We start from the raw sequence: 15,822 nt of genomic DNA, 5'->3' as shown, positions 1-15,822 counted from the left end.
ACTAACTGCTTTCTGCAGTTGTCTTCTGCTGCAGATGTGTATTAGAACAGCTGATTTTCTTGCATTATTTGCTTATAAAATTATTTGGAACACCACAGATGATCACTTAAAAATAATTATAAAAAAAAAAGTATAGTGGGCTCATTTAGTTTCAAAGTAGTAGCAAAGTAGTAGTGGATTTCCAAATCTTTGCACTGAAGACAAGTTTCTCAAACACTGGAACAGGATCCCCAGGGCCATGATGGCAGCACCAAGCAGCTGCTAGTGGTCAAGAATCATTTGGGCAATACTCTCAGAAATAAGATTTTTTAAATTTTTGGTGGTCCTGTATGTAGCTACAAGTTGGATTCTGATCCTTCTGTTTCCATTCCAGCTCAGGATATTCTATGAATGTTTTGTTTAAACCTCACTAATGCAGCTTCATGTCCTTAAGACTCCTCTTGTTTTTGAACTAATAATACTGAGACTTTGGGTTGAGCAAATTCGACAACAAAGTATTGTTTGTGTATAGCTGATGCTTTTAGTCTGTGACCATATACTTGTTAAATCCAGAATGCTATTTTTCTACTTTTTTTTTTTTTTTTTTTAAATGAACTCCTCCTTTAAGTGGTTAACTTGTCACCAAGAGTAATCTGCGTCTATACAATGATTTAGTTACTGATAATCTTTTATGGAATGTAATTGCTGTTTCTGTTAAATCTTAACTCTGTTTTATTCCATTTGTTTTTTCCTTTAGTTGTCTGTAACCTTGGAGACTTTTCAGGATCTGTCCTTGCCAATTCCAGGTAAGGAAGATCTTGCTAAACTCCATTCTGCAAGTCATCAGACATCTCTAGTCAAAACAGGGTCGTGTGGAGAAGCGTATGCCCCCCAGGGCTGGATAGCTTTTTTTATGGAATATTTCAAAAGGTAAATGATTTTTACTTTGTTTTATTTATTTATTTATTTTGAAATCCCTGTTTCTGCTCTTCCAGCAGAACATTTGTTGGTTTTCTTTCTTTTCTGTCAATGATGTTTCAGGTTTGTTGTCTCATGTGTTCCTAGCTGGTTTTGGGGTCCAGTTGTAACCTTACAAGATTGTCTTGCTGCCTTTTTCGCCAGAGATGAGCTGAAGGGTAAGAGGTTAATTACATGAACATGCTGCTTTTTTCTCCAGTCATGATTTAAAATAAAAAAGATTCGTATGTTCTTTGCTTTATCAAATTAAGCAAAGGCTACCTATTAAACTCTAATGAAGTCATGCCTTTCTCTGATGCGGTCAAGGTAAGCTTCTCAGTCATTGGAATATTTAGGCAGGAGCTTAAAGGCTGCTTTTGAAATGTCAAGTGAATCTCAATTTGCTCTGATTAAGTGATAGCAACTGAAAGTTTGTCAGTATTTCAAAAAACACTATGTTGTCATTCTTATAACCTTAGTTTGGTCTGGGCAAATTCTTTTCCTTTTAAATAATATAGCATCATCTCTTCAAACAGTGTATGCTGTGTTGCTTTATAGTTAAAAGCATAAAATGTAGAACCTTTCTATTTAATTGATGTGTCAACACTCTTACAGCAGTAAAGACAAATTCTCTTGAAGCTTTTATATGTCTGATGTTTGCACTTGAGGGATAGACATTTGGATCTAGAGAGTAATGGCTTTTTTTCTACTATCTGATGTTTGCAGGTGATAACATGTACAGCTGTGGAAGGTGTAAAAAGTAAGCTAGCTTTTATCTCTGTTTAACTTGTTTTAATTTGAGTGCTTTATTGCTTTTGTTAATCAAAATAAATTTATTTTCTTTGGTTATGTTACAGCACTTCTTATCTTTTTATATTATTTTGTTCTGCCAGAAGTTTAGTACTACAAGGGGTGCTGTAGCTGGGAAGCAGCAATTCACTGTACTATGTTGCAAACCAGTGTGGTAAATTCATTTTTCTTTGTTATGATTCTAGACCAATCTAATGACCAGTCTGATTTTTTTTTTTTTTTTTTTTTTTTGCCTGATAAAATAAAAAGCTTTTAGCTCTGTATTACTGCCAAGCTTGCATTGAGATGCAGTAGGTCTCTTCAGTGTGTGTGTGATAATAAATGAATATCTATATATCCTATATTGATGGAAATAGACACATGAACTTTAAGTGATCCGAAGGCTGCTCCGAGCCCTGTATGGAAAAGGAGCACTATTCCTTGCTGTGTAACTGGTGGTCTGCTGTAGATAACCTGTTTATAAAAATAAACTTAGTATATTTCTTTTTTTTTTCCTTTTGCTGAAGCTTGAAGTTCTTTTCCTTATGCTAAGACAAGCTCTTAGATAGAATTTGGCTATTTGTAGTTACTGCTATGAATTTTTCATCAGTATAGATTGTCCTTTTCTTCTGAAGCATTGTTGTTTATATCGTTTTGGCTATTTCATTTCTAGCCTACACTCTAGAAATATTTTGTCTTACTAATGTTCAGCTTAATTTTCATTGTGTCTTTTGCTGATCTAATACACACGCACAAAAAAACCTCAGAACTAAGTGTGGATTAATCTTTTCTTTCCCTAGGTTAAGAAATGGAGTGAAATTCTGCAAAGTGCAAAAATTTCCTGAGGTACTGTTACTACTTAGACTTTAAAACACTTTTTCTGCTTGATTAATAATGTGGTAAGAGTGATGAGTTGCATATGGAAAATTGTGTTTATAATGTGACGTGATAAAAGCGTATCTTCGTGTTGGCTTTTTTCTTTTTTTTTTTTAAGAAGTGAAAGAATGTGAACCTGGTGCATAAAACAAATAAATTCGCAGGATGTGTTGGGTTTTTTTCCTCTGTTGTTGTCAGCCTGCAGAACTTAATACTCTGATCTGTTCTAGCTGTGCTATTTAACTTATGCTGTAGAAGTCTTCTTCAATAAGTCATACTTGTAATTTTTTTGTACTAAAAGTAATCCAATCTTATACCTAAAAACATGAGTCAATGTCTGCAATAATCAAGAATTAACATCTCTCATGGTGAAATTGAAAATATGTCCATTAAGGAAAAGGTATGTCTTTACTGCTGCATCAGCGTAAGTATCAGTTCAGGACTGTCTCATTATACTGATAGTAAAATAAGTCTTTAATAAAATTACAAATTCCTTTGAAATTTCTTGAGCTTCAGTTGATTAAAATAACGTATTTGTGGAATGCGGATCTTGAGATAATTTTCTTAGACCACAGAGAAAAGGGATCCTTTTGGGACGATAAAACAAAGATGGCATGTTAAATTATTGTTGTTAAAAATCAAACAGCAGTGAGTGAGCGATTCTGTTGATCCTTCTTACAGATACTGTGCATTCATCTCAAAAGATTTAGGCATGAACTTATGTTTTCCACAAAAATTGGAACCCATGTGTCCTTTCCATTGGAAGGCCTTGATCTTCAACCTTTCCTTGCGAAGGACAGTCCAGCTCAGATAGTGACTTATGATCTCCTATCTGTCATCTGCCATCATGGAACTGCCAGCAGTAAGTAGAAGGTTAAATGTTTTGCATTTATTATTTACATCAGCACTTTTGTTTAAAAATAATGTTTATGTACTGAAGAGTTGAATAGTTGAGAGTGGTTAAGTTTAATGTTGGAGTTAAGTTCTGTAGTACAAAAAAAAAGAAAAAAGAACAAGTTTCTGAAATACTACATATAAAACTATATATACCATTGTCAGTGAACAGTACAAATAACGATGAATCCCAGCAGTTAGTTGGCTAGCTGTTCTACATTAACTGTTGTTTGTCTAGAGATTTTGATGCTTTGTATACCTTACTTTATTTGAAATGAAATTTCCAAAGCAGAACTAAGATAACCATTCTTTTGGATGATTTCTGTCAGTTCACCCCATAATAGGGAATGGACTGTGATGAGAGTAGCATTAACTTCTTAATGCTTTCTGTTGGGTTCATTTCTGCCTTAGCACTTTCCGTGTTTTTAAGATAACAGAAAATCGGAGAAAGGAAGGTTTAAAGCTGGAAGCCTTAAACTTCATAGGTTTTTATAAAAGTTGCCTAATCCCTTCTTTTCCCCAAACTTGAGGTATTCATTTTGTAATGATGTTGCTTTGCCACTATTCTTTCTGGGTTACTATTTGGAGCTTGGTGAAGGATACTTCCATTAATCAGTTTAGTTGATACTTAATTATTGGGATATGTATTTTAAAATTATAATTTAAAATGTATTATGAATAGTATTCAAAATAATGCATTGTCTTGGTAGCAGATAGCAGTTACACATCTGTGCTAATTTCTATTAAAAAGTATGAGATATAAAGAGATCATTGTGGAATTGTTTGACAGCCCCATTCTGATTTGAGTGTTGTGACTTAAGAATATGCTAGATGACGTTGCTTGAAGAGTTCAAGTAAGAGTCTCTGTTGCTTCAGTATGCTGAAAACATTGTCTGACTTTCTGCTGGCTGATAGAAATGCAGCAGGAAGAAAGGAAGACTGATCTTAAACTTGAGAAAATGTAATATTCAGGTCCTGACTTGCCAGCAAGTTGGTATTTCTCTGATTCAAAAGACTGGCCTTTTTTGTACTTAATCTGCTTTGCATGAAAATGAAGAAAAATGGCAGCTTTGCACACTAACTAGTAACTCTTGGTTCTAATGCTCTAGGTGGACATTATATAGCTTATTGTCGAAACAATTTAAATAATTTGTGGTATGAATTTGATGACCAAAGTGTCACAGAGGTTTCAGAATCCACAGTGCAAAATGCAGAAGCCTATGTGCTCTTCTACAGGTAAGAAATTAAAAGTACGATGATATAAGTATTAGTCAAGCGTGTAAAGAATTTTTTAAGCAATCAAGTCTTCTCATTCAGCTTTCAGAAATTAGCTGCTCTCCAAGAATTACTAGAGAAGAATTAGACCTATCAGAAAAGCCTGTATTGGAGAGAAACATAATTGTTCAGTTATGACCTTAACACTTGGTCTATGACTGCTAAAACACGTACACAGTCAAAATGAAATCTAAATCTGTACAAATTAAAAAAACATATATATTAAGATGACTAGAAAGAGCTCTAAGTAATTCATTACTAGTTCTAAGAACTGCGTAGTTCTCAATTAGCAGAAAAGAGTTCTGCGTCAGAAATTTAGCACACTGACTCCGATGTTAGAGCTCTAAAGGGGATCGTGGAAACTTGAGCAGATGGGATATGGAACAACAGGGATTTTACTGTGTTGTAATTTAATTTCGGGGAATTTTATAGACTAGTATTTTCCTGAAAGTCAAAATGAAAGGCAAGAAGTCATGTTATTATCATGTTCATTCTAGAGAATTCTTGTACTTAAGCTAATAAAAGCAACTTACCAGAAATTTAGAATTTGAAAATTGAGTTATTAGCATGAAATTTCCCTGGAAAGTTGACTGCAAAAAAGCTTGTGTCAGTTGCAGAAGAAATAAGATGTGTTCTGATAATGTTTCTACTGGGATCATGCATGCCTGCCACCATCTGAGCTATGTCTTTGAGTCTGACTCAAAGGTCTTCCTAAAGGAGTGTAGAAGTCGTGTTGCATTGCCAAGAGAGAACACTGAACTCAATTGTGGGCAAATGCATTAAAATAAAAGAATGAAAGAACACTGTTCTTAAAGTTTGGTTTTAAAAAAGAATGAAGCCACAAAATGCTGCCACGCATTCAAAATAGAAAAGTGCTGAAAGAATATCTAAAAAGCTTGTTGGCAGTATGTATACGTTTTTAAATTACATCTGGAAAGTACTTGTGGCATGTAATTCTGTAATGTGACCCTCTAAGTTCTTTGCAATGCATTTTGGTGGTGGCTTTAGCTACACAGGAGAAGTATGAGAGATTTTTTAAGTTAAGTAAACTACATCACACCAGTGAAAGCTTGATGTACATCTGTAGTCCTGGTAATTCACTTGAAAGACTGTTTTCTTTATCCACGAAGTAAACTGTCTGCACTTTACACAAGAATGTATCTTTATGTAATGGTTATTATTTCTGCAATAGGAAGAGTAATGAAGAAGCTCAGCGAGAGAGACGGAGAATATCAAGTCTACTGAATATGATGGAACCAAGTCTTCTGCAATTCTATATTTCAAGACAGTGGTTAAATAAATTCAAGACTTTTGCAGAGCCAGGACCAATTTCAAATAATGACTTCCTTTGTATGCATGGAGGTGAGACATCGACTTGTAGCCATATAGGGATGTAGGCTTGTTTTAATTAAGTAAATTATCATAGAATGGCTTGGGTTGGGAGGGACCTCAAGAATCATCAAGCTTCATCTTGTATGAAGTCCTCCTATTTTTTTTCTCTCCACGTTTTATTTTTATTTAAGCATTTTGTAGGTAAGCTTTCTTGTTCCTCTTAGAGAGGAACAAAGTACCTTATCTGCTTTTTTTTTTTTTTTAATAAACAGTTATATTCCCATTTTAAAAATCTTGTCATTTTGTCATCATCCACAGTGCTTAGGTCTGCCAATATATTCCTTAGCTATGTGCTAGAAAGAACGGGAAGGTTTTAAATTGATCTGTTGGAGAGTGTCCAGTAGATAGAAGTGTTGTAAGTAAAGTAGTAGATGTTATATTTTGTATGGGAGCATAAAAACCTTACTTTGTTTGCTAAATGCTAATAAAAATTAAATATTACGACAAAACCTATATCATTGTTATAGCTATTCTCTAACATAAAATGCACCTATATTAGAATAGCATTCAGAGATGCTTCACCTGCTGCTGAACCAAACTTTTAACGTAGGGATATTGTGCCCCTCTAGCCATTCATAGTGTGTATATATGGGAGCCATTGTGGCTGTGCTTTTCCTTCTGCGTGGTTACAGCAGATGACTTGTACTAGTGCTACAGCTACTAGATTTTCCCCTAATCAAAGAATCCTGTCGCTGCTAACCATAGACTTCAGCTCAACGTTTCTGATTCTGCAAGCCCCTCTATTTTTTTCCTCCCTCAGCATTTCAATGCTTTCAAGAATTTGTGTTGTTTGATGTAATTAAAAAAATGCCTATAGCAAGTAAATTTTGAGAAGACACTTATGTAACTTGTTTACTTGCATAGACAGTAATTTAACTGTGTACCTTAAGAAGCATTTTGCAATCAGTGTTTTAAAAAGGATTCTAGCCCTTTAATTTCTCCTGTTGTTTGCTTCTGCTTCTTTTATAAACTTTTTAACCTCATAAAAACCTGCAGTTAGAGTGGTCTTACTGAATACAGTCATGTGTTTCAGTACGATAAAACTTTTTTCACACCATTTCTTTGATTTCTTTGAATTTATTGAAAGCAGGTATTAAGTAGGCTGTACTGTAAACTCTCTCCCAAAATGTCTTAATATGGAATTTGTAAAAATTGTCTTTCTTTTCTGCTTCTGCAGGCGTTCCTCCCCACAAAGCTAGCTTCATAGAAGACCTGGTTGTAATGCTTCCTCAAAATATATGGGACAATCTGTATAGCAGGTAAGTTTTGCAGTACAACTGAAAAGATCAGTGATACAGCTTGAGAGAAAATACATGCCCAACAGCAAGGTAAAAGTTCTACATTTAGTGCAATTAGTATCTCAGAGAAACTTGTGGGCTCATCAGTGTCGCTTTAGTCAAAATGTATTCTTCAGAGATGCAGTCTTAGTTTAAGAGCGAATATGTTCCATGTAGGACAAAGAGACTTCTAGAGTTAGTGACTCAGAAAAACACACGTACTCTAAGCACAAAGCTAAGTGAAGGGATGGCAGACTGCCAGTTTATATAATTTGCTTGTGCGAGGTAATTCTAGAAGCCAACATAGAGTGGAGTGGTACTGGGATAATGCTTGAGCATTAAACCAATAAACATGTATGGTATGTGCAAAATGATTCAAAGTAGGTCAGAAGAAGTATGCTTTCAAGAGGTATTCTGAAAGAACTCTCTGTATCAGCTTCCTGTTCTCTTATTGGCTGGAAACAACTTTTATTTTATGCTGGCTTTGAATGTATAGCTTCAGCTGCCAGCACTGTTTCAAAACAACTTGGATATAAACATTCCATATTAATACTCCATGCTTTTTCATCTAGGTCAGGTGTAAGTGCTTGCTTATAAATGAGGGGTTCTTAAGATACATATCCTTTTAATGTAATAGAAAACTGTAGAAGAGTTTTGCTAATAACCTGCAGTACAGGCCTCTGTATTGCACCTGCACTAAGTAAACTTGGTTGTTAATTTCTGACTGTGTAAGCACTCTAGGTGAAGTTCTGTTTGTTTGTGTTTTGGTAACCGCAAGTGGAAAAACAGAAACAGTATTTTCTTCAGCTTGCTTCCACTTTTCTAGACTACTGAATTTTTTTTCCAACTAACTGACAGTTTGAGAGTTTTCTTGGTAAACTCTGATGTCGAACTTAAACTATTTGATAGAAAGGTCTCAAAGACAGCAAGGTACCCAAGATTTTGTGAGTAACCTAGTAGGTAGAGAAAAGACATAAATATTTAGCAAAAATAATTCATCCTTTTTGTCTGGTCTCCTGACTAGCACATGTACTCTTCAATACAGAATAGCTCTGAAGAAACTATATTTTGCTTTTTGTCATATTGTTATATGGAAATTATAGAAGAGAGTGTGCCATGGCCACAGTGGGTAAGAAGAATTCAGTGTGAAGAAAATAAACATGATGAAAGCTGACTTTTACTGAGGCTTTCATACAAGATGCCAATCAGTACAAGCCCAGGCACATTTATTTTGCTACTCATCTGGCAATACTTTTGTTCGGTTACAAAATCTTTGGAAACAGAATTGCTTCAACATGAAATAGTATGATCTATACTGGACATATTTCAGTTAAGATTTGTGGACTTACCCACAAGACTTAAGACTTCAATCTGAACTCAGCATTGTCTCCAGAGATGCAATCTAAGCGGTAGGTGAAAGTTTTATTGAATGACTTACTAAGAAATATATCTTTATTGAGTTAAGATTATTTAGTGGGCTTAAGAGAACAATTCGTATACGATTTTATATACAAGTGCTGTTGGACTCAATTAATGCTTTAGTGTTCAGTTAAGATACAAGGTTCTTGTATGTAAGAAAAATAGCATTCCAGATTATTTTTATTGATTGTTGAACTGTAGATCAAAAGGTGTGTGGAGGTTGGAGGAAAGGTATGTTTAGAACTTCTAAATTAAGTTATGTTTAAACTCAAAAAATACTCATATTTTGTGAAATACTTCACGCAGAGTGCTATTTTATGTAATGTAAGGGGTTTTTTTGAAATAGAATCTAAAGTTTTTAAGAGAAGCACAGTGAGAAGAGAGTATGACTGACAAAAAAAGTCAAGTAAGATGGTTAACATGAAATATTCTTATCTCGACAAGTTTTTCAATGTAACCTTTGCGCTGAAGAAATGCATCTCTTAATGCTGCTAGACATTCATGGGTATTTTCTTCATCAGACTTGTAGTTTCCAGACCAGCCAATGCTGCCCGTGTTCCTAAAGCTGCGTGGTGCATATATACATACATTTATATATTCTGTGCTTCTGTGTAGCAGAACTGATGAAGAGTTTGTCTTGGAAAAGAGAAAAGGACTATGTCCATAAGCAGTCCTAGAGGTTCTTAATGAAATCACACATAGTTTGTGTATATGTATAAAACAGAATACCTGCTCACCAACATGTTTTTTCCAAGTAATGCCTTTTGAAATATATGATATGCCAAGATCTTGAGATGATTTAACTGGCCTTAGGTAGTAAAAAATTGGAATAAGATTATGTCTTAGGATTAAGTACACAATAGTACTAAGAAGATAAATCATGACAACTATAGCATCACTGGCGTATTTGAAGTCTGATACACATGTTGTAAGAAGCTGATGTTTGTGATGTCCACATGATCCTTTTTATATAATGGTTTCCCCAATGTTAATGTTGTTTTCTTGTTCGGTGGTTTTCTGTAATTAATTTATTTTTACTGTCACTACTTACTGTTGCAGGTATGGAGGAGGACCAGCTGTTAACCATCTGTATGTTTGTCATACTTGCCAAATAGAGTCTGAAAGACTTGAAAAAAGAAGGAAAAATGAGTTGGAGATGTTTATTCGGGTAAAAACAAAACAAAACAATTCTTATTCTTTCCACTTTTCAGCATCGCCTGATATTCATCACTTGACACAAGGAGTTATCAAAATTTCATAGGCAGTTTCTGTAACAAGTGGACTTTACTAAATTTGTGTGCAGAATCCTTTCCTTTCTTAATAACAATGTTCTTATGCTACCCCACACAATTGATTATGCAGAAATACACTTCAATAAAAAAAGGCAATTTAAGAAACACAAAACATTTTCTCAATAGCATGTATACTGAGTGCAGCCACAAAAGCTACTTTCCTTCATATGCTGCCAGTGATCTGTCCTGTGCAAGAAAATGATCTGTAGTTTCTTAAAGAAAAAAAAAAAATTGTAAGAAATTTGAGGCTCCAAGAAATAATTTTTTGCTAAGAAACATTTTTTTTTCCACTGATGCAATTAAGTCTGCGACTTTGTCTGTAGCTGTCTTCTGTGATGTTGCCTTGCAAGAGGAACTTAAACAGCTCAAATTGATATATTTTTTTATTTATTTGCTTTAATTGGAACAAAGTTCTTAACATGTTTTAATCTAAAGCAAGTAAAAAGTTATGAAAAGTCCTAGTGCATGAGCTCATTGGGCCTGTTCAGAGTATTGGGAGAAAAAAAAAAAACATGGAAATATTGTTTATCACATGAAAAACCTTACATAAAACAGATAGCAAATCTTCAAAAACAGTTCAATTTTACAAAATTAATTCTTCAGCTTTCTTCTGCCATGTGAAAGTTTGACCTTTACAGTAATACAGTAATTATCCAGTAGCATTTAATTGGTAAGTGCTTGTGCTTAAGAACCAGCCTGCTCTTGTTCTCAGGAGAAAGAAAGTTCTTGAGTAGAGAACAAATCATTTTTTTCAGATGAAGGCTACTACCAATGCGTCAATCTCATCTCAGGAAGTCACCAAAGACTTACTGTCCTGATGGCCCATCATTCTTCAAAATGTTCTGTAGCAGTATAGTACTATGTTGTTATAATTAGAGTGGTTGAAAGAGTTTAAAGAAAAAGAAACTAGAAAACAAAGCTCCTTTTTCCTTACAGCTTTATAGGGCATTCCAAGAAGAAGAATCTTCATCAACTTTTTACTGCATCAGTATGCAGTGGTTCAGAGAATGGGAAGGATTTGTAAAAGGCAAAGACAGTGGTAAGCTATGCTTTATTTCAAAGTACCAGTTCTTTTCTTATTTCTTTCTGCGCAGTAGCAATATTTTTGCAGGATGTTTCTACTTTGGTAGAGAGATGGAGGAATTGACAGCAAGAGAAGGCACAAAAGTTCTTAGAGCAAGCATCTAAGACGTTGGTTTCATGGGTTGTAAATGTGCCCAGGAATCAAATTGCAAAGTACAGTCAAATGTTGGTTATTCACAGTAGTGGATAATGGGATAGCTGAGGAAGGAACATTGTACATTTATGCTGATGTGGAGGGTGGTGGTTGTAGGCAGCAGCAGGGATACAGATATATGAGGGAGGATGTATATGCAGTACAAACTGATAAATAATGCTGCAGTTTCTGCAGGAAAGGTGATCTCACAGCAAAAACCTAAAGATAACTGAGTAACAACCATAACAATACAGCTTGAGTGTTCTTCAGGTGCCTCTAAAGATTTGAAATGGAAATATTGATAAAATGATAAAACAGACTCAGATGAGATGTAGAACAATTTTGGTAGGGGTAAAAATGAGGATTAATTCGATGTTGCTTAAAGACTTACTGTACTCGTGAATGTTTTGGAAAACTTCCTCTTAATTAAAATTCTGGTTATCTGTTAACAAAACGTACTGTGAGGCAGTACAAAAAGCAAGCAGTAAACAAACTAGCTATTTCTCCTTCCATTTGAAAATGAAAACTCCAATCTGCCTTTTGTTTTTTGCGCTGTTCCTAACCATCCTTTCTGTCACAATAGATCCCCCCGGTCCTATTGATAATGCTAAAATTGCAATAACAAAATGTGGAAATGCTGTGCTAAAACAAGGTAGGTGTCTGATACTACTGCAGTGTTGGGTTCCTTGTGATGCTATCTTGTGATATATCAAGTTCAGTAAACTTATTATGAATTCTTACCTTAAACTGTTACGGTGAAATGATGATACCTAATGAATCTGTACTCTGTTTTCAGAACTAAAAACTAAATTAGGACTGCAGTTGAGAAACTGGCAGTTATTCAAAGGCTCATTTTTTGAGCGAGAAATACGTTCGCAAAGAATTAATATCTCTAATAGGCTAATCCAAGTGTGGATGAGAGTTTAAAAGGAGATGCACAGTACCTTTAAAATGGGCAAATTGTGGTTTTGGCTTTGTATTGCTTTGTTTTTGTTGGGTTTCTCTTCTCAAAGTTAGAGTTGTTTGGCTTTTAGATTGTCATTTATCTGTGTGTTTTTATTTGAATCTTGAAATTAATTTGAAGTGAGGGCTACTTCTGATAGAAGGCAATCATACTTAAATATTGTTGCTCATTTTTTTTTTTGCAAGTTACTGCTGTATATTACAAATGTTCTCTGACATGCAAAGATTTGTTTTCTTAATTATTCTCCAGTGAAATGGTCAAAACCAGCCATCTATTTGAATAATTGTGGGTACAGAAGAAAAAAACAATTTAATGTGGTCATCTTTATGAAGATTTCAGACTTCCTCCGGAAGCATAACATCAATATCAATATATTATATATAATATTTAAAATGCTCAATTTATTGCAGTGTTGAAGTTGAGGAAAAAAGCCAGCTACCAAGTGAAAGTCAATTTAATTTAATGCTTCAGCATACTGAAGGGACATACAGGTGGCAGTCACTGGAGGTCAGTAGGTTCAACATGAATCTTGCCACTTGTGAAATGTGAAGAGCATACTGAAAACAGAGTGAATTATTGCACCCATGAGTTTTTGTAGTTCATCTTAATGGTTTAAGCTCTCAACACAGAAATTAAATGTAAGTCTTCAAACATCAGACTGGTGTTTAGTAGCAACATAAAATCAGATTAGAATTCATACTAAAATAGGCAGTTAGTAACTCTGAACTTCAGCTATTTTGGTTCAGATTAGGTAGAACTAGGGTAGAGATTATGAGGAGTAGGCTGTGGAAAATTCTAAGTTGTGAAGAAAAAGAGACGAGCGCCACTAAACAGTATTCTGTGATCCTGTGCTCCTGACCCCAGTTCTAATGAGTTGATGTTTGCTGTGCCTGTTCAATTACACTTGACTGCTGGAAGCTTTATAAGGAAATGAACTACTCCTGTGCCTGCAGAGGCAGACTTGTTTTCTGAGTACCTGAAAAATGTAAAATTCAAACATAACTTCATTAGTACTGGCATAGGATCTGCATCGTGAGTTCCATATGAAGCTTTGCATGGCTAAGTCGGTGTGGATGAACAAACCTAAGCTCTTTGCACCTTTTATTTTTGGAAATTTAGGAGGAGGCCTGCTAGAGCAAGTGGCAAGGAGTGAAAACATAGGAGACAGGGAGAGAAGCCTTGCTATTGTTTTTTTGTTTTTTCTTTTTTAAAGTAGAGATTAGGCTCATTGAAACTTTTTAATAGTAGTAACAAAAGGATATTGCGAGAAACTTGCCATAGTGCAAGTTTTTAATGAGTTGCTTAAAGAAAAGATGTTTATTCAGGTAGAACAGAAGTTTGTTCTCTTGTTATCTAGGTTAATGTGAAGAATACACTACAATTTTATCAGACGGGATTACTCTGGTAAAACATAGAGGGGTAATATGCTGATGTTCCCTTGCTCTTCTGAAACTTTTTGAGAATCAGAAAAGACTGTTGGATGCTGACCTGGGAAGGCAGAGAAACCTCTAGCCGGAAGAAAGAGATGATAAACAGAGACTTAAGTAAACAAAAAGAAGTCAGCCTGACTCATTACACTGCCACACACTTTTATTCTTTGTGATCACTATTATTTATTTGACACACAAAGCTTGAATCCTTGCAGTTTACACAGTAATGGATGGGAATTTTTGTTAATGTGAATCCTTCCATACCAGGAAGCAGCCCCCCGACTCTAAGACCTATCAGTTGTTAGCTTGATGGATACATTTCAGATAAAATGCTTCATGTGTTTTGTATTTGGGGTGTGTTAAGAACTGGATAGTTTTGAGAGCAGATAAGTTGTAAGAATGAAGAAATACAATGTTAATACAAAAAAGTCCTTGTGTTTGGTTGCTGGCAAAGGAAAAAGTGCAAATTAGATTGTTAAATTTGAAATAAGTTTTTCTTCTTGTATCTGTTAAAAGCTTCGAAGAGTCACGATAGAACTGTTTTAAATAGTAAACAAAACTTTTAAAATGTTTGCAGGTGCAGATTCTGGACAGATATCTGAAGAAACATGGAATTTTCTTCAGTCAATCTATGGTGGAGGCCCAGAGATTATACACAAACCACCTGCTCCTACAGTAGAACCTGATATCTTGCAAACAGAAGAGAAGATTGAATTAGAAACTCACTGTCTGTAGCTACTGAGGAAAAGACGAATTTGTAAGGAATCCAGCTTCCTTACAAAATGCCCAAAATACATTCCTAAAAGTTTTATTCTCTTGTGTATTGGAGGCACATCTCACTGGGCATTCATTAACTACCGAAGTGTAAGTTGAAATATACATTGCAATTTGTTTAAATGAAGACTGTTTCTGTTTTGGAAAGTGTGTAGTTTGTTCTTGAAGTGTTTGATCAGTGGAAAACACTGTCATTTCTGGAGTTTTCAGTGTAAGTCAAAAACCTGTTATATCCTTAGGCTTGAAAAATGGGAGCAAAGTTCTAGAGATGTTTTATAACCCTCCTGATTGGGCTTCTGATGCCTACGAACTTCTGCCTTCTTAATTGTAAAGTCTTGACAATGCTAGGTATAAGGAGAGTATATTCTAAATGGATTGTAATCATTGATAAAGAAAAAGGATTTTAATTTCTTACATGCTCAGGAAAAAAATTCTCACTTATTTTGCACTGTAAGTATATAAAATGAGTAACATCCAAATACTTAACATATTTGAATGGATCAAACATTAATGTAGATTGAATATTGTTTTAGTCTGCGAATGTCATAAGTTATTACCTGCTCAGTTTTGCATCTTTAGGCTTCTGTAAGTCTACAAACCTGCTAGCATTAATAATATTTGTGAGAAAAAAGATGTAGTCTTCTCTAGGGTAACGTTTGAGAGCATGAAATGTTAAATGTAAAATGATTATGGACATGAGTGATATAAATTTCAGAAGTTAAATTGTCTGGTCTCTTGAATTATATTCACAGATAGTTGCTTTTGAAGAATTTTATTGTATTGTCATTGGCATGATGACCTATAATGTGAAAAGCTGGATAAAATGTATATATTGCAAAACTTTACTAAATGAGTCAGATTGGAATGCAGAATGGCACTTAGTCTTTTCTTGGCCTGATAGTTAACAAATAAGCAGTGTTATTCGAGGCTACTTGTTTGGGTTTTTTGGGGGGGAAAAAAGGGGTGGAGGGGGAAAAACAACCTTAACGTGGGGAGGGGTCGGAAGCCTTCTCAAATGTTTTTCATGCATTACATCAGTATGAAAACCTTGGAGTAATACTGTGATATTGTTCCCACACCCATATATTTCCTGGCTACTTTATATTGAGGCAATGATGTAGACAGTTGTATAGCTTGTTTGAAAAGTACTGATGTAACATTCTTCTGGCTAGTGTTATATCTAGTATAAAATGAAACTTGTGTTGTACTTTATAAAGTACTTAAAGCCATCGTGGTTAAAAAGCCACCTGTAAGAGTCCCAGTATCCTATAACCTAAACTTCTGATGT

General features: G+C 34.7%; 1 protein-coding gene across 4 annotated transcripts in view; it reads left to right on the top strand.

The window, feature by feature from the left end:
* Positions 1 to 14,495, top strand: part of USP33 (ubiquitin specific peptidase 33) — a gene marked incomplete at both ends in the record, with an annotated part of 30,408 nt that extends 15,913 nt beyond the window's left edge. Inside the window, 12 exons of one of the 4 annotated variants that reach the window (XM_079535982.1) lie at positions 737 to 909; positions 1,045 to 1,115; positions 1,663 to 1,696; positions 2,526 to 2,571; positions 3,283 to 3,463; positions 4,605 to 4,731; positions 5,963 to 6,132; positions 7,340 to 7,421; positions 9,918 to 10,026; positions 11,087 to 11,189; positions 11,950 to 12,018; positions 14,338 to 14,495. In XM_079535982.1, the coding sequence (XP_079392108.1) occupies positions 737 to 909; positions 1,045 to 1,115; positions 1,663 to 1,696; positions 2,526 to 2,571; positions 3,283 to 3,463; positions 4,605 to 4,731; positions 5,963 to 6,132; positions 7,340 to 7,421; positions 9,918 to 10,026; positions 11,087 to 11,189; positions 11,950 to 12,018; positions 14,338 to 14,495 (1,323 nt within the window). Of the gene's footprint in view, positions 1 to 736; positions 910 to 1,020; positions 1,116 to 1,662; positions 1,697 to 2,525; positions 2,572 to 3,282; positions 3,464 to 4,604; positions 4,732 to 5,962; positions 6,133 to 7,339; positions 7,422 to 9,917; positions 10,027 to 11,086; positions 11,190 to 11,949; positions 12,019 to 14,337 lie in introns of all 4 variants that reach the window. The other 3 variants (XM_079535981.1, XM_079535984.1, XM_079535983.1) reach the window with 3 other exon arrangements.
* Between the last annotated feature and the right edge of the window lie 1,327 nt (positions 14,496 to 15,822).

The sequence above is a fragment of the Tetrao urogallus genome, assembly GCF_951394365.1.
Source record: "Tetrao urogallus genome assembly, chromosome: 5".
Taxonomy (NCBI): domain Eukaryota; kingdom Metazoa; phylum Chordata; class Aves; order Galliformes; family Phasianidae; genus Tetrao; species Tetrao urogallus.
The sequence above is the reverse complement of the archived record's forward strand: the minus strand, read 5'-3'. Positions and strand labels throughout refer to the sequence as shown.